Source organism: Loxodonta africana, chromosome 13 (assembly GCF_030014295.1).
Source record: "Loxodonta africana isolate mLoxAfr1 chromosome 13, mLoxAfr1.hap2, whole genome shotgun sequence".
Taxonomy (NCBI): domain Eukaryota; kingdom Metazoa; phylum Chordata; class Mammalia; order Proboscidea; family Elephantidae; genus Loxodonta; species Loxodonta africana.
This window is the reverse complement of record NC_087354.1, coordinates 15,113,706-15,138,339: the sequence shown is the minus strand read 5'-3', so window position 1 is coordinate 15,138,339 and position 24,634 is coordinate 15,113,706. Positions and strand designations below refer to the sequence as shown.

Sequence of the window (24,634 nt, the reverse complement as noted above, 5' to 3'; positions counted from 1 at the left end):
TGGTTGTCTCTTCACTTCTGATTGACAACATCGGATTTATCCATTTTGTCTTTTGTTGCACGTGCTTTGGGTGTCATATCTGAGAATCCATTGTAAAAAGAACTAGATCAAAAAGCTGTACCCCTATCTTTTCCTCTAAGGGGTTTATGATTTTAGTTCTGCTATTTAGGTCATTTGGTTTATTTAGGTCATTGATCCATTTTGAGTTAATTTTCGTATAGTGTGAGACATGAATCCAACTTTATTGTTTTGCATTTGGAGATCCAGTTGTCCCAGCACCATTTTTTTAAGAGGCTACTCTTTCCCCATTGAATGGACTTGGCACCCTTCTCAAAAGTCAGTTCACCAAGTTAGCCTTTGTCTTTTTAAAAATCTCCTATCAGGGACCAAATTACCAAGTGCCTGTACTGCTTTGTTATTATCCACTCATCACCACTAGGAGCATCCAATGCAGGGCAGGGGTGGGGGAGGTGATTTGTTCAGTTTTCTTTTAGCTAATCATCTTCCAGTTTCTACTACCACCGAGACATTTTCCCTGTTCAAGAGATGAAAATAAGCTCAACTATCCTCTCTTTCTCTTTCCAGTTTTTGTTTATTTATCGGTTTGTTGTTTTGTTTTTTATTTCCTTTTTCTGTTCCTTTCCTCTTTCCATCTGCCATGGTTCGTGGCTTGTGCTAATCCTCACCAGAAGGCGGGCATGCCCCTTTCTTTGAGATTACTGTGCTTCCTAGATGCAGGTTGAGCTGTAGCCAACAGCTCCCATCCCCTGCTTAGTCACTGGCCACTGCTCAGAGAATATGCTCTGGCTGCCAAGTACAACTTCTTCACCTTCTAGATTTGATCCATTCTGTATTCTTGAAGTTACTTTTGATTTGCTTTCTAAATATTTATTTAGATATGTTTATCGATACATCTGTGAAAAATCAAAATAAAACAAAGTTAAAAACCAAAATTATTGGACACAAAAAGTGAAAAGAAGCAGGGTATACTCCTGTATGGTTTAACTGGTGGCTTGTAGCAGTGGCTTTGGGCTTCAGATGAGTCCGTATCTACTTAACACTGCTATTAGAATTGAGAAATTCTAAACGGGGAAAGTCACCTACTCAACGTGTCTTTTTACTTTTTAAAAAATCTGTTACATCTTTCCCTCACCTTTTGATTATTTCCTTGTATCTTTTATCATGTGTCTGTTTATTAATGTTTTGTTACATGCTATGTTATATTTCAAATGAAAAGGTACCTTTTGAGAACCACACAGCAGGCCTGTGTAAGCCACACAAATGTTTGTTCTTGTTTATTTGTTTACTTGTTTTTAGCCCCCAACTGGCTGATATTTTAGCTCTTCTTAGCCACCACCACCCCAAAAAGGCTCTATGCATTCAACTTAATTCATAAATAAGATAGTCTCCAAAATCCCATTTAACAGATCAGTATCATTTTCCTAGATAATCGTTTCCTTAACTGTGACCATCCTGTTGGGTAACCACTTAGAGGTATTTATAGTGCTCAAGTATCTAACACATCTCATGGACCCAAGATGTAGAGTGAACCCCAAGAGCTACCCAAAAGTCGATTCCTTTTTGACACCATGTAGATGACTCAGTATTCTTTGTGCCATTTCATTTTTATCTTTTCTGTTTCAAACTTCTTTCCCTATGTGTGAAAACTCAGAAACAACCACCCTGTATTTGGAACTACATGGTATCATGGAAAATACAGAAACTGCTAAATGGAAGAGAATACCGAATACATTAGATCAGTTAACAACCAAAAATGTGTGATAGAAACTTCAAATATCATGGTGCATCGTTGGTGAGAGAAAGTTGGGGAGGGTGTCAAGGAAGACTTTATGAAAGAATTGGACTTTCGAATGAGTAATATTTGTATTTAGAAAGACAGGATGTGGATAATTTGGAGGACAAGTGCTGCTTCCAGACCAAGGGACGGTTTGGCCTGTAAGAATAGCCATGGCTTATTTTAATAAAGACAGGATTGCCTAAGGTGAGGAGTGTGTATCGAAGTTCATAAGAAATAATTATGCCTTTCTGCTCAAGTTCTCTTACTTTTGCTACCAACCCAAGGTCACAAAGGTTTTCTCCTAAAAGTTTTATGGTTTTAGGTTTACGTTTAGGTCTGTGATCCATTTTGAGTTAACTTTTGTATATAGTATGAGATGTGATTGAAGTTTCTTGTTTGCATATGAATATCCAGTTATTTCAGTGCTATTTGTTGAAAATACTATTTTTTTCTCCGGTGTAATGCCATTGTACCTTTTTCAAAAATTAGTTGTCCATATAGGTGGGGGTCTATTTTTGATGTTCTATTCTGTTCCATTGATCTACTTGTCTATCAGGACACTAATATCACACTTGTGATAGCTATAGCTTTACAGTAACTCTTGAAATCAAGTGGTGTTAGTCCTCCAAATTTGTTTTTTTCCAGGCTGTTTTGGTTATTCTAGTCATTTTGCATTTCCAAATAAGTTTTAGAATCAGATTTTAAATTATACAAAAAAAAAAAATCCTATTGTGATTTTGATTGGAATTGCATATACCTGTAGATCGACTTGGGCAGAATTAGCACCAGCCACTCTTTGGAAACCCTATGGGCAGTTCTGCTGTGTCTTGTAGGGTTGCAATGAGTTGGAATTGACTCGACAGCACTGGGTTTTTGTTTTTCAGTATCTTAATTATGTTCACTCTTCTGACCCATGATCATAGTAAATAACTTCATTTGTCAACAATATTTTGTAGTTTTTAATATAGAAGTCTTGGATATCTTTTGACAGATGTATCTTAGGGTTACAAAGTTTTTCTCCTGTGTTTTCTTCTAGAAGTTCCATGGTTTTAAGTTTACATAAATGTAATAAATTACATTTAATTGAGTTAATTTTTGTGTATGGTATAAGGAGTGACTTAAGTTTCTTTTTTGCATGTGGATATCTAAGTATTTGTTGAAAATCTGTTCAACAAATCAGGTAGTGTAAGTCCTCCAAATTTGTTTTTATCAAAGCTATTTTGGCTATTCTAGTTGTTTTTCATTTCCATATGAAATTTAGAATCAGATTTCAGTTTATACAAAAAAAAAAAAAAAAAACCTGTTGTGATTTTGATTGGGATTGCATTCCAGTTCTCTAAGTATTTCATATTTTTATATGGATTTAGATATTATTTTTTAACTTTCAGTTTCCAATTGATTGTCACTACAATACAGAAGTACAAATGATTTTTCATATTGACCTTGTACCTTGCAGCCTTGCTAAACTCACTTGTTAGTACTAGTAGCTTTCTTTTTTTTTGGTGATATCAAAGGATTTTCTGCATACTTAATCATGTCTTCTGTGAATAAATACAGTTTTACTTCTTACTTTCAAGTCTGGATGCCTTTTTCTTCTTTTTCTTGCTTTCTTGTACTGGCATCTAAAACAAAGTTGAATGAAAATAGTGAGAGCAGACATGCTTGCCTTGCTCCTGAACTTATGGGGAAAGCATTCAGGCTTTCAACATTAAGTAAAATATTAACTGTTGGTTTTCATAGATACCATTTATCAGGTTGAAGAAATTTCCTCTAAGTTTACTGAGAGGCTTTTGTTGTTGTTGTTGTTTTAGTTAGGAATGGGTATTATCTTAGGGCAGGTTCTCTAGAGAAGTGAAACCAGTGAAGCGTGTGTATATATGTATGTATATATGTATAGAGAAATTTATCTCAAGGAATTGGATTATGCGGTTGTAGAGGCTGGTAAGTTGCAAGTCCATGGGTCAGTTATTAGACTGGAGGCTTCGTCTGACTCATGTAGCTGCAGGGGCTGACAAACCCAAATCAGCAGGTCAAATGGCAGGCCATTGGCTCACAGGCTGTAGAGGCTGATGAATCCCAAGATCAGCATGTAAGCTGCTAACTCAGATCCCAAGAACTGGAGGTCAGATGATGACAAGCTAGATGCAGGAGCCAGAGCTAGAGCCTGGCTGGAACATCCACTTATATACTGGAGGCCAGCCACACCTCCAAGGAATTCCTCTTCAACTGATTGGCGCCTCATAGCGTATCTCATCATGGAGTTGATTATATCATTACATAACTGCCAAACCACTTCATAACTGCCAAACCACTGGGAATCATTGCCCAGCCAAGTTGACACACAACCTTAACCATCACAGTCCACCCCTTGTCACCTGGACACCTGTACACATCTCCTTAAACCATAATCTATAAATAAAGCAATTATAAAGTCATACCTGCATATAACATGATACAACTTACATGCGTTCAACTGAAATCTCACTAGTCCGTTTGCATCTTATTTTTTTTTATAAGTAAGCAAAACAGAAATATTTGATGCATACATAAAAAAAAAATACGTACATACAAGGAAGAAATACTCATAACAGTTTTGGTCCTCATTTCTACAGCTGATTGCATGGACATAGCTAGTATTTAGAACTACTTTCTTCCACCACCCATTCTAAATTTCCTTTATCCTCAGCAAGCACCTCAGCTGGTTGTGATTCTTCGCCTGGTGGGGTGACCCAAACCTTCACTTCTGAAGGGTCTAGGCCATTAGTAGTCGTGTCGGAATTGGGTTGCTGTAGTTTTCCGTTGACTTTAACCACAGGGCATGGTAGTACTAAGAGATGCCCTAAGGGATTTCCTGTATTCGAGACATAATCTTCTTTACCTCCATTATGTAATATCAGTGCAATTTCCTTTTGGTAATCAAGAGCAATCACACCAGCCAATATGGTAACTCCCTTCTTTGCCTGTTGATCCAGAGGTGTGAGGGGCCCAAAGTGGCCAGGTGGCATTCTTAAGTTCCAGTGCAGTGGAATCAGTGATATGTCTCCAGGTAGGAGCATTCCTGCCTTTGGAACTAAGTCCTCTAGACTCACAGAACATAGGGTTGTGGGGAGAGGAAGCAAAAATTTTGCCAGTGGGTCACTAGGGGTAATAGCGAGTAGTACCACTTCCATTTCCACGCCTTGATTCCTGGACCCATGAATCCTGGCTATGGGGAAGCAGCACCATATATTGGATTCTAGTTTAGAGCATATACAGCCTCCTGAAAAACATTGCCCCAACCCTTCAAGGTTTTGCCACCCAGCTAGTGCCATGATTGTGTCTTTAGAAGGCCATGCCATTGTTCTGTGAAGCCAGCTGCTTCAAGATGATGGGGAACATGGTAAGACCAGTGAATTCCATGAGCATGGGCCCATTGCTGCACTTCATTTGCTGTGAAGTGAGTCCATTAATCTGAAGTGGTGCTGCTTGAGATACCATGACAGTGGATGAGGCATTCTGTATGCCCACGGATGGTAGTTTTGACAGAAACATTGAGTACAGGGAAGGCAAATCCATATCCAGTGTAATTGTCATTTCCAGTACGAACAAAACACTGCCCTTTTCATGATGGAATCGGTCCAATGTGATCAACCTGTCACCAGGTTGCTGGCTGATCACGTCAAGGAATAGTGATATATCAGGGACTCAGTGTTGGTCTCTGCTGCTGGCAGATTGGGCACTCAGCAATGGCTGTAGCCAGGTTGGCCTTGGTGAGTGGAAGTCTGTGTTGCCAAGTATGTCTGTTCCAATTATGCATTCTAGAACTGGGGAAATGGCTACAGAATGGGTTTGGGGACCCACTGTGAGACGGACATGAACTAAGACTCCATTAATAACCTGACCTCCATATGCCCCCACTCTGACTAGTGGGTCGCAGTGACATTTTGGGTCTCCTGAAATTGGTATCAGTTAAGAGCCAGTATCCAGTAATCACCAAAAAGTCTGATTATTTCCTTTTCTACAGTCAGCAGTCACTCTTGTAAAAGTCTGTAGATCCCTTTGGGGAAGGCTGGGGAAAAGATTAACGGTATAAATTTTGGCATTAGCAGGATCCTTCCACAAGGGGATCTGGCCTCCCCTTCATTCAAAGGGTTGTGGGCCTGTAAACTGGCTCAAGTCTGGGAATTGATTGAGGGGCTGTGACTCTCTATTTTGGTAGTTTGAGCTAGACTCTCTTTCACTTGACCTAGAATTCTTCCACTTGTATAGATCAAGTAAATATTTGGTAGATTTCTCATCTGTTTCACTCCTAGGGACACCGTGACTAAGTAGCCAATGCCGTAAGTCCATACAAGTCAGACTATTCTGATTACTGCTTTGACTCCCCTGGCTATTACGGTAACCACACCCACCTTGTCATTGTCAATTGAGTGCTGCCACTTGGCCCCTACCACCACAGGGTCCAATCAGTCCAATTGTAGTACGGTGTCTTAAATCAGGACAGTTCCCACTGTCACATCTGGCTTACGTGAAATAGCAATCACAGCAGTCTTCAAAGATCCCAAGTTCAGCAGGTAAGCTGCTAACTCAAGTCCCAAGAGCCAGAGGTCAGGTGATGAGCTGAATGCAGGATTCAGAGCGAGAGCCTTACTGGAATATCCGTTTATATACTGGAGGAAGGCCACATCCCCAAGGAAACTGTCTTTCAACTGACTGATTGCTCGTGGCAGATCTCACGTGGAGTTGATTATTGATAATATCATTATATAACTGCCAAATTACATCATAACTGCCAAACCACTGAGAATCATGCCCCAGCAAAGTTGACACACAACCTTAACCATCACAGGTATTGAATTTTGTCAAAAGGTTTTTCTGCACCAGTTGAGATTGATTATATGTTTTTTTTCCCTTTTTATGTTAATATGGTGAATTATATTGGTTTTCTAATATTCGTGTGATTCCGACTCACAGCAACCTTAGATGACAGAGTAGAACTGCCCCATAGGGTTTTCAAGGCTATAGTCTTTGTGTGTGTGTGTGTGTGTGTGTGTGTGTGTGTGTGTGCTAAATTAGATACAAAAAGTTTAATTTCTTATAGAGCATCACAACCATAACTGTTGGAGTTATCTTCTCTAATAGTCAAGAAATAATTTGCATGTTAATACTTTTCTACAAGATAACACCTAACTTCATAGCAGTTTTTTTTTTAATTTTTATTGTGCTTTAAGTGAAAGTTTACACATCAAGTCAGTGTCTCATACAAAAATTTATATATGCCTTGCTACATACTCCTAGTTGCTCTCCCCCCAATGATACAGCACACTTCTCTCCACTCTATTTTCGTGTCCATTCGACCAGTTTCCGACCCCCTCTGCCCACCCATCTCCTCTCCAGACAGGAGCCACCCACATAGTCTCGTGTATCTACTTGATCGAAGAAGCTCACTCCTCACCAGTATCATTTTCTATCCCATAGTCCAGTCCAATCCCTGTCTGAAGAGTTAGCTTTGGGAATGGTTCCTGTCCTGGGCTAACAGAAGGTCTGGGGACCATGGCCCCTGGGGTCTCTCTAGTCTCAGTCAGATCATTAAGTCTGGTCTAAGGCTATAATCTTTATGGAAGCAGATTGCCACATCTTTGTCCCATGCAGCTGAAAGTTTTCTTTTGGGAAGATTTTTAACTAAAATTAAATTTCCCTAATAGTTATAGGGCTGTTTCTCTAATAGTTATAGGGCTATTCAGCTCAGCTGTTTGTTGAGTGACTTTTATAATTTGTATCTTTCAAGGAATTTGTATATGCATAAAGCTGGATAAACATTTCTACATCTGTAGAATCTACTGATGTTACCTCTTTCACTCCTGATATTGGTAATTGGTATAATCTCTGAGGCTAGAGGTTTATCATTTTTATTGATCTTGTCAAAGAGCCAGCTTTTGTTTTTATTGATTTTTTTCAGTTTTTCTGTTTTCTACTTCATTGTTTCACTTGATGTCCTTTATTATTTCCTTTTCCTGTTTACTTAAGATTTTATTTGCTCTTTTTTCTAGTTTCTTAAGGTGGAAGTATGTATGTAACATGTCTTTCTTCTATGCAGTAGTTACAATAACTTATTCACGAGCCTGATAATTTTATTATGTTTTTGATGAAGGTTTACACAACAGTTTAGGTTCCCGTTCAACAATTTCTGCACAAGTTGTTCAGTGACATTGGGTGTATTCTTCACAATGCATGAACATTCTCATTTTCGTTCTGATTTTTCCATTGAGCCTGATAATTTTTGATTGGATGCCAAACAGTGCAAATTTTATCATGTGGGGTGCTGGATATTTTTTATTCATATAAATATTCTTGATCTTTGTTCTGGAGCACAGTTAAGTTACATGGAAACAGCCTAATCTTTTGGGATCTGACTTTTAAGATTTGTTCGATGGGAATGGAATAATGCTCAGCCTGTGCCCACGGCCGTCCAGTCAATTCCGACTCAAAGCGACCATATGGGATGGACTAGAACTGCCCCATAGGTTTCCAAGGAGCAGCTGGTGGATTCGAACTATGCCGACCTTTTGGTTAACAGCCGAGCTCTTAACCACTGTGCCACCAGGCTCCTGATGCTCAGTCTAGTGCTAATTATTCCCCACAACTAAGATCATTTGCTGATGTGGCACAACTCAAAATGAGAAGAAACAGCTGCAAACATCCATTAATAATCAGAACGTGGAACGTACAAAGTATGAATCAAGGAAAATCAGAAGTCCTCAAAAATTAAATGGAACGCATGAAGATTGATATCCTAGGCATCAGCGAACTGAAATGGACTTGTTTGGCCACTTTGAATCAGACAGTCATATGGTCTACTATGCCATCAGTGACAAACTGAAGAGGAATAGTGTTGCGTTCATCATCAGAAAGAGCATCTCAAGACCTATCCTGAAGTACAACGCTGTCAGTGATGGAATAATATCTATACGCTTTCAAGGAAGACCAGTTAATACAACTATTATTCAAATTTACACACCAACCACTAATCCCAAAGATGAAGAAACTGAAGATTTTTACCAAATTCTGCACTCTGAAATTGATCAAACATGCAGTCAAGATGAATTGATAATTACTGGTGATTGGAATTCAAAAGTTGGAAACTAAGAAGCAGCATTCGTAGTTGGAAAATATGGCCTTGGTGATAGAAACAACGCCGGAGAATGCATGATAGAATTTTGCAAGACCAACAGTTTATTCGTTGCAAACACCTTATTTCAACAACATAAATGGCGACTATACACATGGACCTCACTGGAATGAATACACAGGAATCAAATTGACTACATCTGTGGAAAGAGACAGTAGAAAAGCTTAATATCATCAGTCAAAAAAAGGCCAGGGGCCAACTGTGGAACAGACCGTCAGTTGCTCATATGCAAGTTCAGGTTGAACCTGAAGAAAGTTAAAACAAGTCCACGAGAGCAAAAGCACGACCTTGAGTATATCCCACCTGAATTTAGGTACCGTTTTAAGAATAGATTTGACGCATAGAGCACTAATGACCGAAGACCAGACAAGCTGTGGGATGACATTACAGGCATCATATATAAAGATAGCAAAAGGTCATTAAAAAGACAGGAAAGAAAGAAAAGATCAAAATGGATGTCAGAAGAGATTCTGAAACTTACTTTTGAACGTAGAGTTGCTAAAACAAAATGAAGAAAATGATTAAATCAAAGAGCTGAACAGAAGATTTCAAAGGGCGGCTTGAGAAGACAAAGTATGATAATGACATGTGCAAAGACTTGGAGTTAGAAAACCAAAAGGGAAGAACATGCTCAGCATTTCTCCAGTTGAAAGAAACTCCGAAAAAAAATTCAAATCTTGGTATGCAGTATTGAAGGATTCTATATGGAATGATGCAGGAAGCATCAAAAGAAGATGGAAGGAATATACAGAGTCACTGTACCAAAAAAATTGGTCCACGTTCAACCATTTCAGGAGGTAGCACATGATGAAGAACTGGTGGAATTGAAGGAAGAAATGCAGGCTGCACTGAAGGCGTTGATGAAAATCAAGGCTTCGGGAATTGACAGAATATGAACTGAGGTGTTTGAACAAACAGGTGCAGCACTGGATGTGCTCACTCGCCTGTGCCAAGAAATTTGAAAGACAGTTCCTGGCCAACCGATTGGAAGATATCTGTTTTTGTGCCCATTCCAAAGAAAGGTGATCCAACAGAATACAGAAATTATTGAACAATATCATTAATATTACATGCAAATAAAGTTTTGTTGAAGATCATTCAAAAATGCTCACAGCAGTACTTCAACAGGGCACTGCCAGAGAGTCAAGCCAGATTCGGAAGAGGATGTGGAATGAGGAATATCAATGATGATGTCAGATGGATCTTGTCTAAAAGCAGAGAATACCGGAAAGATGTTTTCCTTTGTTTTTGCAAAGGCATTTGACTGTGTGGATCATAACAAATTACAGATAATTTTGTGAAAAATGGGAATTCTAGAACACTAAAATTGTGCTCGTGTGGAAGTTGTACATAGACTAAGAGGCAGTCATTCGAACAGAACAAGGGGAATCTGTGTGGTTTTAAAAAATCAGGAAAGGTGTACATCCGGGTTGTATCCTTTCAGCATACTTATTCAATCTGTATGCTGAGCAAATAATCTGAGAAGCTGAACTATATGAAGAAGAACAGGGCATCAGGATTGGAGGAAGACTCATTAACAACTGTGTTATGCAGATGACAACAGTTGCTTGCTGAAAGCAAAGAGGACTTGAAGCATTTAATGATGAAGATCAAAGACTGCATCCTTCAGTGTGGATTACCCTTCAACAGGAAGAAAACAAAGAGCCTCGCAATGGGCAACTTCATGAGAAATGGAGAAAATATTGGATAAAGTTGTCAAGGATTTCATTTTGCTTGGAACCTCAATCAACACCCATGGAAGCCGCAGTCAAGCAGCAAAAAATGTATTGCATTGGCAAATTTGCTGTAAAAATACCTCTTTAAAGTCTTGAGAAGCAAAGATGTCACTTTGAGGGCTAAGGTGTGCCTAACCTAAACCATGGTATTTTCAGTCGCTTCATATGCATGTGAAAGCTATCCAGTGAAGAAGGAAGAACAAAGAATTGATGTGTTTGAATTATGGTGTTGGTGAAGAATATTGAATGTACCATCGGCTGCCAGAAGAATGAACAGATCTGTCTTGGAACAAGTACAGCCAGAATGCTCCTTGGAAGCAAGGAGCTCCTTTATCTCACATACTTTTGACATATTATCAGGAGGGACCAGTACCTGGAGAATGATATCATGCCTCATAAAGTGTCAGTGATAAAGAGGAAGACCCTCAATGAGATGGATTACACTACCGAAATAGTGCAACCTTCACTCCCCCCTCATTCTCCTCTATTCTATATTTATTGTCTGTCTCTTCTCAGAATGAAAACACAAGCCACAGAATGAGTTATTTGTAAGAAATACTGAGGGCTTGTATTCAAAACATATAAAGAACACCTACAAATTAATATGGCAAAGGACAACCTAATTAATTGAACACTGGACAAGAGATTTAATGGGCAATTCACAAAAGAACAAACATATGAAACAATGTTCGATCTCTTTAATAACCAGGGAAATGTATATTTCTCAATTTCAAGACCTTAACAGCTTTCACATTCCTAATATATTTTCTCTATCTTTGTGGATTTCTTTGCCCATTTATGCTACCAGTGTCTTCCCTGTCTGCCGTATTGTGGCCAGATAGTTTTATAAAAACTGTCTAACAGTCTTCTCCATGAATTAAAACCATTTAATGATAGGGTCACTGTGAGTCAGAATCAACTCAATGGCAATGGATTTGTTTTTTTTTTTTTAACTATAGGGTTGCTATGAGTTGGAATCGACTCGGCAGCAATTGGTTTGGCTTTTTTTTTTTTTTAACTTCAGTTAATATTCTTCATCTTCTCCTCCCATCCTTCGTATCCTTTATTCCAGCCTCCTGAAGCCATAGACATAGCCATATTCCTGCAGGCTTTTGTTCTGCTGCACATGCTGTTCCCTCTGCTTAGAATACTATCCCTTTTTTTTATTCCTAGAAAAGCCCGTTGTTTTTTAGGCCAGTATTGACTCCTGTAAAATCTTCCCTAATTCCCTTGACAGGCCACCTCCTTTGCCTCCACATTATAACAGTTGCTGTTATTCTCCCACAAGAAGGGTGTTGGCTTTTTTTTTTTTTTTAATCTAAATCTCTTGATCAACTGAAATATAATGTCGTTGTTGTTGTTAGGTGCCATCGAATTGGTTCTGACTCAGCAACCCTGTGTATAACAGAACGAAACACTGTGCGGTCCTGCGCCATCCTTAAAATCGTTGTTATGCTTGAGCCCATTGCTGCAGCCACTGCGTCAATCCACCTCATTGAGGGTCTTCCTCTTTTCCGCTGACCTTGTACTTTACCAAGCATGATGTCCTTCTCCAGGGACTGATCCCTTCTGACAATGTGTCCAAAGTATGTAAGACACAGTCTCGCCATTCTTGCTTCTAAGGAGCATTCTAGTTGTACTTCTTCCCAGACAGATTTGTTTGTTTTTTTTTGGTAGTCCATGGTATATTGAGTATTCTTTACCAATACCTCCATTCAAAGGCATCAATTCTTCTTCCATCTTCTTTATTCATTGTCCAGCTTTCACATGCATATGATGCTATTGAAAATACCATGGCTTGGGTCAGGCGCACTTTAGTCTTCAAGATGACATCTTTTTTTTCAACACTTTAAAGAGGTCTTTTGCAGCAGATTTGCCCAATGCAACGCGTCTTTTGATTTCTTGACTGCTGCTTCCATGGCTGTTGATTGTGGATCCAAGTCAGATGAAATCCTTGACAACTTCAGTCTTTTCTCTGCTTATCATGATGTTGCTTGTTGGTCCAGTTGTGAGGATTTTTGTTTTCTTTATGTTGAGATGTAATCCATACTGAAGGCTGTGGTCTTTGATCTTCATTAGTAAGTGCTTCAAGTCCACTTCACTTTCAGCAAGCAAGGTTGTGTCATCTGCATAACGCAGGTTGTTAATGAGTCTCCCTCCAATCCTGATGCCTCGTTCTTCTTCATATAGTCAAGCTTCTTTGATTATTTGTTTAGCATACAGATTGAATAGGTATGGTGAAAGGATACAACCCTGACGCACACCCTTCCTGACTTTAAACAACTCAGTATCCCCTTGTTCTGTCCGAACAACTGCCTCTTGATCTACGTAAAGGTTCCTCATGAGCACAAACAAGTGTTCTGGAATTCCCATTCTTTGCAACATTATCCATAATTTGTTATGATCCACACAGTCGAATGCCTTTGCATAGTCAATAAAACACAGGTAAACATCCTTCTGGTATTCTCTGCTTTCAGCCAGGATCTATCTGACATTAGCAATGATATCCCTGGTTCCACGTCCTCTTCTGAAACCGGCCTCAATTTCTGGCAGTTCCCTGTCGATATACTGCTGCAGCCGTTTTTGAATGATCTTCAGCAAAATTTTGCTTGCGTATGATATTAATGATATTGTTCTATAATTTCCACATTCGGTTGGATCACCTTTCTTGGGAATAGGCCTAAATATGGATCTCTTCCAGTCAGTTGGCCAGGAAGCTGTCTTCCATATCTCTTGGCATAGACAAGTGAGCACCTCCAGTGCCGCATCTGTTTGTTGAAACATCTCGATTGATACTCCGTCAATTCCTGGAGTCTTGTTTTTTCACCAATGCCTTTAGAGCAGCTTGGACTTCTTCCTTCAGTACCATCGGTTCCTGATCATATGCCACCTCTTGAAATGGTTGAACATCGACTAATACTTTTTGGTATAATGACTCTGTGTATTCCTTCCATCTTCTTTCGATGCTTCCTGCGTCATTTAATATTTTCCTCATAGAATCCTTTACTACTCTAACTCGGGGTTTGAGTTTTTTCTTCAGTTCTTTCAGCTTGAGAAACGCCGAGCATGTTCTTCCCTTTTGGTTTTCCATCTCCAGCTCTTTGCACATATCATTATAATACTTTACTTTGTCTTCTCAAGTCACGCCCTTTGAAATCTTCTGTTCAGTTCTTTTACTTCATCAATTCTTCTTTTTCTTCAGCTGCTCGACATTCGTGAGCAAGTTTCAGAGTCTCCTCTGACATCCATCTTGGTCTTTTCTTTCTTTCCTGTGTTTTCAATGGCCTCTTGCTTTCTTCATGGATGATGTCCTTGATGTCATTCCACAACTCATCTGGTCTTCGGTCACTAGTGTTCAATGCGTCAAATCTATTCTTCAGATGGTCTCCAGATTCAGGTGGCATATACTCAAGGTTGCATTTTGGCTGTCGTGGACTTGCTCTGATTTTCTTCAGTTTCAGCCTGACTTGCTCACGAGCAATGGATGGTCTGTTCCACAGTTGGCCTCTGTCCTTGTTCTGACTGATGATATTGAGCTTTTCCATCATCTCTTTCCACACATGTAGTCAATTTGATTCCTGATTTGATTCTCAAAATGAAAATAAACGGCTGCAAATATCCATTAATAATTGGAACCTAGAATGTATGAAGTACGAATCTAGGAAATTTGGAAATCATCAAAAATGAAATGGAATGTATAAACATCGATATCCTATGCATTAGTAAGCTGAAATGGACTGGTGTTGGCCACTTTGAATTGGACAATCATTAGTCTACTATGCCAGGAAGGACAACTTGAAGAGGAATGGTGTTGCATTCATCGTCAAGAAGAACATTTCAAGATTTCTCCCAAAGTACAACACTGTCAGTGATAGGATAATAACCATATGCCTCCAAGGAAGACCAGTTAATAAGACTATTATTTAAATTTATGCACCAGCCACTAAGCCCAAAGATGAAGCAATCGAAGATTTTTATCAGCTGCTGCAGTCTGAAATTCATTGAACATGCAATCAGGATGCACTGATAATTACTGGTGATTGGAATGCAAAAGTTGGAAACAAAGAAGGATAGGTAGTTGGAAAATACGGCCTTGGTGATAGAATATGGCATATAATAGGTCCTCTGAAAATGTTTTCTGAAGGAAGGAATGGACAGGTAAAGGAACTTCTAGCGTACAAATGAACCAAGGGCTTCTGCCTCTGGTCTTATTATCTTTCCTTCAATGCCTGTCTCTGGCCAAGGTTAGAGATCTTATCTAATGTTGTGTTTGGAAAGCCAAGGTCTTGGCACCTGTGTTTCATTAGACAAGGAAAATGCTAAGGCTTTAGGTAACCTGGTGGCCTCGGATAGGAGGTGGAATGAAAGCAGACACCTGAGTTTTGGTAACTCTTCAGCTGAAGGGACATGGACATCTCTGCCTTCTGGTTATGAGTGGCAGCAGAGAATGGGCAATGACTTCATGTATTCAACAGAAGTTGCCAAGAATATTTCCCCCGCAAGTTGATGGAAGGATCCAGTAAAATTATCTTATACCATTAAGAATCCATTTGCTCTGCAGGTTTAATTTTTTTATACACAAAATTCTATTAAACCAAAGTACTATAACTCAACAGAATACTTTTTCGCTTTTAATTTTGAAAATTTCAGTAAATGTAAACTTGGAGAGGGTAATAAATGAGGAAAAATAAAACTTTAAAAGCAAAATTGTTTAGATTCTATGAAGGAAAATTCCTTCAAAGTTTTCCGTTTGTGGATGTGACTGGGCCTTGGCAGTTATTTAGCAACATTCTAACTAATAGGCTTGGATTTCTGTGCCCGGTTGCCTTAGAGAACCCAGGGTAGCATCTGTTCACTTTGAACGGGGTTCTGCCAAATCAGCACAGCCTCTTGAATTTTTCAAATATATATTTTGATTAAGTCCTTTGTGCTGACATATAGTCTTTTCCTTATTGCTGACATTAATACTACTGTGAACATTTGTTTCTCTGCAGCTGTGGTGCTCCCATTCAAGTTTCAGAGGCGAAGCTGCTTTCCTTTTCGTCAGGGCAACTCACTGTTTTCCTCCCAGCAGAGGTAAAGTCCATAGGGACAGAGAAGGATCACGTCCTGCCTCTGCAAGAGTTAGCCATGAGGAGTCTGTATGGCACCTACCACCAGTTTCTAAAAGGTACCCGGAACTTTTTATATTCTTAGTAAGTTTTAATATCATTATCAACACTGATGCTTTTAGCACCCTCTAGACAGAGAAGGGAAACCCTGCCTAGAGGGTGCTAAAAGCACTGGTGGCATAGTGGTTAAGTGCTACGGCTGCTAACCAAAGGGTCGGCAGTTCGAATCCGCCAGGCGTTCCTTGGAAACTCTATGGGGAAGTTCTCCTTTATCCTATAGGGTCGCTATGAGTTGGAATCAACTCGACGGCACTGGTTTTTTTGGGTTAGGCAGAGAAGCACTCATTGAACTATCATCTTCAGTGGCAAAGAACAGTGGCTAAAAATTAAACTGGGTGGTTTAAATGAAGGAATTGGTGTTTGGAAACGTGTTTAGTTGAAACAAGAGATTGGGGTAGGGACTTCCTTCAGTAGGAATAATTTGAAAAGATTTTATCCCTTAAGCAGATATGGATCCCTCTTCTCGCAGAGCCAGTTTTTGCCCTGCAGCCTCCTCACATCTAAGCAATGTATATTCCTGAAGGAGAAGAAATAGCAGGGGCCTTTGGCATCATTACCCAGCCCAACAACTTCTGTTTTGGAAAGGACTTGCTGCGTATAAATTTAATAGATATTGCAATGATTTTAAGAAAACACTAGGGAAACTAATAAGAAAACTACATTTCAGGAGTTTTTAAAACAGCTAAATTTTTTGTCTTTGCTTAAAAAAAAGTACAGACAAAAACATCTAATATTAACCTTCCGGGAATGTTTAGGACAAAGTTGTTACATTGTTTTTTTAAAACAAAACAGAAAAGTAGAGTTATTCTCCTATGAATAAATTACATTTTGCTAAATGGGTATTGATGGGTCCAAACACATACAAAAGATGAGAGAATTTGCATTTCCTTCCCAAAGATGGGTCCAGTTATTTTTAGGTTCTGCCTCATCATGACCGGTTCCATATCTCCTGGATGTTTATCCTCAGTGTTAGACCAGGGTCCGTTTATGCTCAAGATGGCCTGGGCCGGCGGGATGCTTTAATGTCTCTTTTATGTCTAGCGCTCACATAAAGCTGGGAAGAAAGCGCTCTTTCTTAACCACGGCTCGTGGGAAAGAGACAAGGAAAGGCTTGCTTTTGTTATTCTTCATTTTCTTTGTTTCCCTTCAGTGTTTTCCTTTTTTCAGTCTTTTTAAATAAATCCGATTTGCCTTGATTGGTGCTTGACTAATACTAAATGCTTAGTAGATTTAGTGAAGAACTTAATGCAAGTCAGTTTAGCCTTCAGTCCCAGTACTTTTTTTTGTTCTCCGTCTCTTATAGAAGTTTCCAAAACCCTGTGGGTAAATTGATGCCTTTTTGATCTTTGTTCTTGAAGAATATTTGATCTTATTCTTTCCTCGCCTTTACCTAGGACAGCTTCTGGTTGCTTTTTGAAAGAGTAGATTTAGGTTTTCTTTTTGTATCAGAAATGTAAAAACCATCTTTCATTCTAAATAATATTAGATTTTTATTCATTGTCTATCAGATAACAGAATTTTCAACATGCAGCAACTTTTAACTAACTTGAACTTCTTGAACTTGAACAAAGAAATACTTCAGGAAGTCTACTTTGAGGAACGCCTGTATTTTAACTCACTTGCCTGACTTTCTCTCCTCTTCCAGATTTGAACTTTTTGTCTCCAGTCTCGTTACCCCGGAGTTTTCTGGAGCTGCTGCACTGCCCCCTGGGGCACTGTCACCGTTGCAGTGAGCCCATGTTTACCATCGTCTACCCCAAGCTCTTTCCCTTGAGAGAGACACCGATGGCCGGGCTGCACCAGGGGTAATCATGCCTAAGTCGTACCAGGGTTTACACCTGGGTGAGGGTGGGCGCGTGGGGAGTCAGGAGGATGTGCATGAAACACTGTTAGCTACTAAGAAGATTTCAAGGTAGAGCCTGCTGCCTGAGATACATCTCCAATGAAGCAAATGCCCATTTTCAGCATCCGACTCACAGAGACCCTATAGGATGGAGTAGAACTGCACCGTAGGGTTTCCAAGGCTGTAAATCTTTATAGAAGCAGACTGCCGCACCTTTCTCCCATGGAGCTGCTAGGTGCGTTCCAATCGCCAACCTTTCGGTAACCACCATGTAACCAGGGCTCCTCACAAGAAAGCTAGACTTCCTTTATTAGTTAATTTTTTAGTCATATGTAGAACACGTTTATTGTATTTATTAGTTAGGGTAGCTCATTCTTTGTGGGTTTTTTTTCCTGCTGTTTCTATGTTCACAACAATCTTTAGGCAATAAGGGATGCCAGAAAAAGAAGGGGAAAAAAAAAAACTTGTTATATAATGGGATGAACCCAGCCCTTCTGTGTAATTGATGTTGCTAACTAAAAGAGTATGTGGCTGAACAGAGTGCGTGTGTGTGTGTGTGTGTGTGTGTGTGTGTGTGTGTGTGTGTGTTTCTGTTTTAAATTTCTCACCTTCCAAATGGCATTCGCTTGCCTCTCTCTCTTTCTTGGCACAACGCCTTGAATTTACTGTGAATGTTCACTAACTAAAACCCCTGTTCTTAGTGAGTTTTAAAAAAAAAAGAATACCAGACAGACAATTACAGATAGGACATAAAATGAAAAATCCCCTATTATCACAACCTTAGGTTATGGATTTTCTAAATTTAGGATTTTCCAAATTTGCAAAGTTTATTAGATCTGTTTTTTAAAGTTTAAAAAAGTATTATAATACCTCATTTATCCATCAAATGTGGTATTTTGTTTCAGTGAGTAACTTTTCCAGATAATTGAAGCTTATTACCTCTCTTCAATGCCACAGAACATTTCAGTTGTAACCATTTTTATAGAAACCTTTCCAAGATTTTCTTTCTCTGCCTGGTTTCTTAATCCATGTAGGGAAGGTAGGCTTTGGCACCTGACAAGCCTGGCTCCGTAGCTGTGAGAGCTTGGACAAGGTGCTTAACCTCTCTGAGTCTCCACAGGGGCATAGTACAGCCTGCGGGGCAGGGCCATGGAGCATTGGCAGGTGATGAAGTCAAGCACCTGGCCCTTAATAAGCTTTCAACAAATGGCCGTTGCCTTTTCTGTCTTCTGTACCCTCTCCCTCTCAAAACTGCATTTATCTTTTTCTTGCTCTGCATAACCCCATGTGTTATACTTAGAGTTCTTGCTTCAATTTCCTATATTTTTAATGTTTCCTGCTTTACTGTGCCTGCCTACAGGAGCCCTCCTCCCAGCTTTTCTAATTTGATACCTCTGTCCCTGGGTGGTATTGTTTGTGTTCTACTGCTAACCTAAAAGTTGGAGGTTCAAATCCACCCAGCAGCACCATGGAAGAAAGGCTTGGCGATCCGCTTCCATAAAGATTACAGCCAAGAAAACCCTATGGAACTGTCCTGCTCTGTAACACATGGGGTCGCCATGAGTCAGAATCAACTCGACGGCAGTGGGTTTGGTTTTGGTTTTGGATCCTAGGTAATCAGATAACCAAGTTTGGTGGAATTACGTTTAAATTAAAGTAAAAATGACTAAGTGAGGGCCTGGGGGTATTACTGTGTGTCTTAGTTCCCTGGGGCTGCCAAAACAAAATATAATGAATTGGGTGGCTTATAGGGACAGAAACTTATTGTCTCACAGCTCTGGAGGTAGAAGCCCAAATCCGGGGTATCATCAGCTGTGTTGGCTCTTTCTGAGGGTTCCATGTGTCTTTTCTAGATTCTGGCATCTCCTGGCAGTTTTGACTTTCCTTGGCTTGCAGGTGTAGCTTCCTATGGTGTCCTCCTCCTCATCTGTCTGTGTCTCTCCTCCTCTTTCATAAGACACCACTCAGGAGGGATTAGGGCCCACCCTATTCCAGTATAACCTCCTGTTAACCTGGTAGATAACCTCTTCAGAGAAGGATCATAGTCACAGGTACCAGGGCTCAGGACTTCAGCGTAGCTTTTTGGGTGACACAGTTCACTCCATAGCACTTTGTGAATAAAATAAACAAAATGCAATAGAGAAACCTATGAGAAGCAGTAGTGCATAGTAGACAGGTCCCGACTCTGCCTCTTCCACTAAGAGACCTTGGGCAGATCACCTGACCTCTCTGAGCATCGTCTCAGTAAAATGGGATAAGAACACCTACTTAATAAGGTGATTGTGACGATGAAGTGAATCATTTGCGTGGAGAGCCCAGGACAGTGCCTGACATGTAGTAAATAGTAAGTAAATGTTAAATAATATTATTTATTTTTGTTAATTCCGTCTGGTTTGTTTTTAGCAAATGATCTCCACATCAGCAAGGAATTGTCATAGGAAAGTCTGAACTAATTCATTAAGCTGCAGTGAAGGTCCTTCTGCATTGTTTTGTACAGTTTCCTATAAAGACATTTTCTTAATAAGAAAATGAAAACGAAACAATATGGTCAGTGTGCTCTGTTAATAGCCAATGAAACTCTAAGTATCCATTTAAAAAAATGAACGTGGTTTTTGTCATGCGAATTCATTTGTGAAAAAGTAGGGGCTCCTTCAGATGGAGTCATTTTTGTGTTACCTATAAATGAAATTTGGGAAACTTATTCACTGTTTGCTTTTTCCATTCACTTCTACTTAACTTCCCTGCTACATCCCAGAAACTCAGTGTGAATAATCTTACGTTGTGTCAGAACATCAGTGTGATAGCATCAATTTGATAAAATGACCATATCAAGTTGGTAGGCCTTAGACAATGCCCTTTTGAGGAGAAAGCCAGAAGTGCCAGTGTTTACAGCAGAGATGAAAATGCCAAGACATGAACGTGGCTTTCCGTGTTGAGTTAACGCAAGTGCCTGAAATTGAGGTTTTATGGCTTTCTTTTGGTCCACGAGACCTTGCTCCATCCATGTTGCCACAGAGATGATATTAACAGCATTGACTTCAGTTTCTCACAGCCTTTAAAGTACTTTCTTTTGTAACTGAAGACCAAACCCTTGAATCTCCAGTAGCTCATTGCTGAAAGTGAAATCAATGCCCTGTGCTCTAAAAGTTCTTGATAATATTATTTTTAAGTTTTCTGATTTATTCAGTTTGTATTACTTGTCATAAACTAATACATTGTATCAACCAGTGTCTAAATTAATGCAGACACCTGGCATTATTTTAAAAGGGAGCATATTGAATATTCTAAAACACCAAGCTCTATAGAAGTGTTTGTTCCAACCTAAGTTTAATACACAGAGTGAAGTAAAAAGAAAAATTACAGTTCTTTGCATAAACAATAAAGGCCCCAACCTCCAAATGTATATAGCAAGAGAAGAATGAATTCTTATGACTTTTAATGCCTGTGAAAATCCTTTGCCGAGTCATTTCCAATTCAGAGCGACCCTATAGGACAGAGTAGAATAGCCCCATAGAGTTTCCAAAGAACAGCTGGTGGATTCAAACTGCCAACCTTGTGGTTAGCAGCTGAGCCTTTAACCAGTAGGGCACCAGGGCACCTTAATGCCTATAAAAAAAAAAACCCAAAACTTATTGCCCATTTATTAAAATGAAGAACTTCAACTTAAAGGATTGTTCATTGGTAAGCTATCATGTGTCTGACTTTTCCCAAGTGCATGTGGATTTCACCAGTTCTGTATTTCCCAACAGGAATTCAGACTATCCAAGATTTTTCAGGGGCATTCAGAAGGTTTTACTTAAACCAAGAAATTTTGAGATAGGAGCTGCACGTGGCCCAGTATCCCAGTGGTTCTTCCCATACTGCTGGGCTAACCGTAACAGATACTACAGGTTACACTTGAGTTTGGTATGGTGACATCCCAGCTTTTGTGCGTTAAGAACCCGGGATGCACAGGAAAGAACACATTGGTCTCAGGGTCCTTCGGGGTCAGGCTGAGCTCACTGATTTTAGACTTGTTGTTTGCCATCAAGTCATTCCAACTGATACCAACCCTGTAGGACAGAATAGAACTGCCCCATAGGGTTTCCAAGGCTGTAATCTTGACAGAAGCAGACTGCCACATCGTTCTTCTGTGGAGCAGCTGGTGAGTTCGAACCCCAGACCTTTCTGTTAGCAGCCAAGGGCTTAACTACTGCACCACCAAAGCCTCTTTTATATATATATATATATATATATATATAGTATTTAAATGTATGTATATTGCCAACCAAAAGGTTGGTGGTTCAAACCTACTAGCTGCTGTCCAGGAGAACGATGTGGCAGTCTGCTTCCCTTATGATTTTTGAAGCCCTGGTGGTGTAGTGGTTAAGAGTTCATCTGCTGTCCAAAATGTCAGCAGTTCAAATCCACCATCCGCTCCTTGGAAACCCTATAGGCCATTCTACTTTGTCCTATAGGGTCACTGTGAGTTGAAATCCACTCAATGGCGGCAGGTTTCGGGTTTGGTTTTTTTTTTTTTTTTTTGGTATATATATATATATATATGTTCACATACACACACATATTTAAACAATTTATATATGTAGAAGAAGCCTTGAAGGACTCACACAATGGTTTCCTTTGAATAATGTTGAATTTTTGCAGCAAACTGATACTGCTTTAGCAATTAAGAATATTTTTAATCATTAAAACATGAGTGGGGAGGGCGGGGCCAAGATGGCTGACTAGGTAGAAGCTACCATGGATCCCTCTTGCAACAAAGACTCGGAAAAACAAATGAATCGATCACATACATGACAATCTATAAACACTGACCATCAAACACAGAACTAAGGAGCCGACGTGGGTGACGGGAATGAAAAGCCACACCCTGAAGCAGCGACCGCTTCTGGAACCGGTGTCCCATGCCACAACCTTGAGCCCTCGCAGTTCCCCGGTGCCAGAGTGGTGGGGCTGATTGCAGCTTACTGAGACAGGGCAAGCCCGGGATGCAGCCCTAACCCCTAATCCCCTGGAATAACCTCAGAACAGACTCAGCCAGCACAAGCAGGCTGCACACTGACACGGCTGACAAGAGAAGGAGCAACCACGGGGAAGCAGTGACTGTTTTGGGAGCCTGGAGCCAGCATCCCAGTCAGAAAACCTTGGCGCCGGGCTTTGGACTAAGTGCAGAGGAGCTGAGCACGGCTTCCTGAGACGGTGCAAGCACGGGACGCAGCCCTAGCCCCCTGAAGTAACCTCGGGGAAAACCCAGCCAGCACACGCAGGCTGCATGACGTGGCTGACAGGAGGAGAAATGACAGGGAAGCAGCGACTGGTTTTGGAGTCTGGAGTGCAGCATCCTAGCCAGAAAACCTTGGCACTGGGCTTTGGACTAGGAGCGGAGGAGCTGATCACGGCTTCCTGAGACGGCGCAAGCAGGGGACGCAGGCCTGACCCTCAGGAGCAGTCTCAACCCAGCCAGTGCACACGCCCCTCTGGAATCTCAGATAAAGCAGTCATCACCAAGCAAGATAAGTAACTTTGTCTATATTCCCACACTACTCTCTCCTATCTATCTGGTCCCTCCCTTCCCTGGGCCAAGGAATGAAGTGCTCTGTGGGGGGAGGGGGGTTTCTAACCCATTCTCTTGGCCTGAGAGAAGCAGCAGTTAACAACCCGGGGGCGAGGGGGGTGGAATTCTTCCCTGACTTCCCTAAACTGGAATAAAAATACAGAACCAGCTCCAGCCAAGCATATGATATCCACAGTCTTTGCCTTTTATCCCTACAGGGAACAAGGTGGCTATTATAATGCAAAGGCAATTCTGATAGAGATCTGACTGTAATTGTTTTAGTGGAGCAGTGGGACAAGTTTTCAAGGTCTGATACCTCTCTACCTTTTAAACAGAGCCCTCACTGATCCACAGCAGGGAACTGAGGGCTGAAGCTCCACCCAAACCACCTAGCCACCTGCGAAAGGGGTCTGAGGATAGTGGTGCCTACCAATCTTTACAGGTACAAGCATTGGGTGCCTAAGGTACAGCTGCAGAGCCCACCCACCAAAGTGCTCTAGGAATAGAGACACACCTACCTCACTGGCACATGGGGGAAGGCTATCAGCATGCTGCCCATCTTGGAGTATGACCCCATGCTGTTACTAGAATCTGGTGCACACAACTATCACCACTATTCTAAGTTAATAGGTGACAGTCTACACCACACACTTGGTGACCCAAAATCAGGACACCTAAGCTGATTCTATTCAGGAATAGTGAATGGAATCTTAGGCTTATATGTCTGGTAACAGCTCAAACCAGCTGGTAATAGAACATAAGTGATTCAAAGGCTACAGCACTCAAGACAGTGCAGTCTAGTAGCCCATCTGGGTATATTGAAACAAAACAAAACAAGAAGATAAGACTCAATGAGCAAATATAACATAAATCATTACAATATCTTACAGATGGCTCGGAGACAGCAGTCGATATCAAATCACATAAAGCAGCAGACCATGATTGCTTCTACAAATCCCCCAAATTAAAGAATCAAAATCTTTCCCAAATGAAGATACAATCCTGGAATTGCCAGATGCAGAATATAAAAAACTAATATACAGAATGCTTGAAGACATCAGGGATGACCTCAGAAATGAAATAAGGCAATCTACAGAAAAAGCCAAGGAACACACTGATAAAGCAGTTGAAGAAATCAAAAAGATTATTCAAGAACATAGTAGAAAAATTAATAAGCTGCAAGAATCCATAGAGAGACAACATTCAGCAATCCAAAAGATTAACAGCAAAATTACAGAATTAGACAACTCAATAGGAAGTCAGACGAACAGAATCGAGGAATTGGAATGCGGAGTGGGGGAGTTGGAGGATAAGGCAATTGACACCAATATAGTTGGAGAAAAATCAGATAAAAGAGTTAAAAA

General features: G+C 40.3%; 1 protein-coding gene across 4 annotated transcripts in view; it reads left to right on the top strand.

Annotated features, from left to right (window-relative positions):
* The window catches only part of LRRC28 (leucine rich repeat containing 28), a 266,213-nt gene that overhangs the window by 207,850 nt on the left and 33,729 nt on the right, over positions 1 to 24,634 (top strand). For all 4 annotated transcript variants that reach the window (XM_064267063.1, XM_064267065.1, XM_064267064.1 and 1 more), the window contains 2 exons: positions 15,697 to 15,872; positions 17,519 to 17,678. In XM_064267063.1, the coding sequence (XP_064123133.1) occupies positions 15,697 to 15,872; positions 17,519 to 17,678 (336 nt within the window). The remainder of the gene's footprint in view (positions 1 to 15,696; positions 15,873 to 17,518; positions 17,679 to 24,634) is intronic.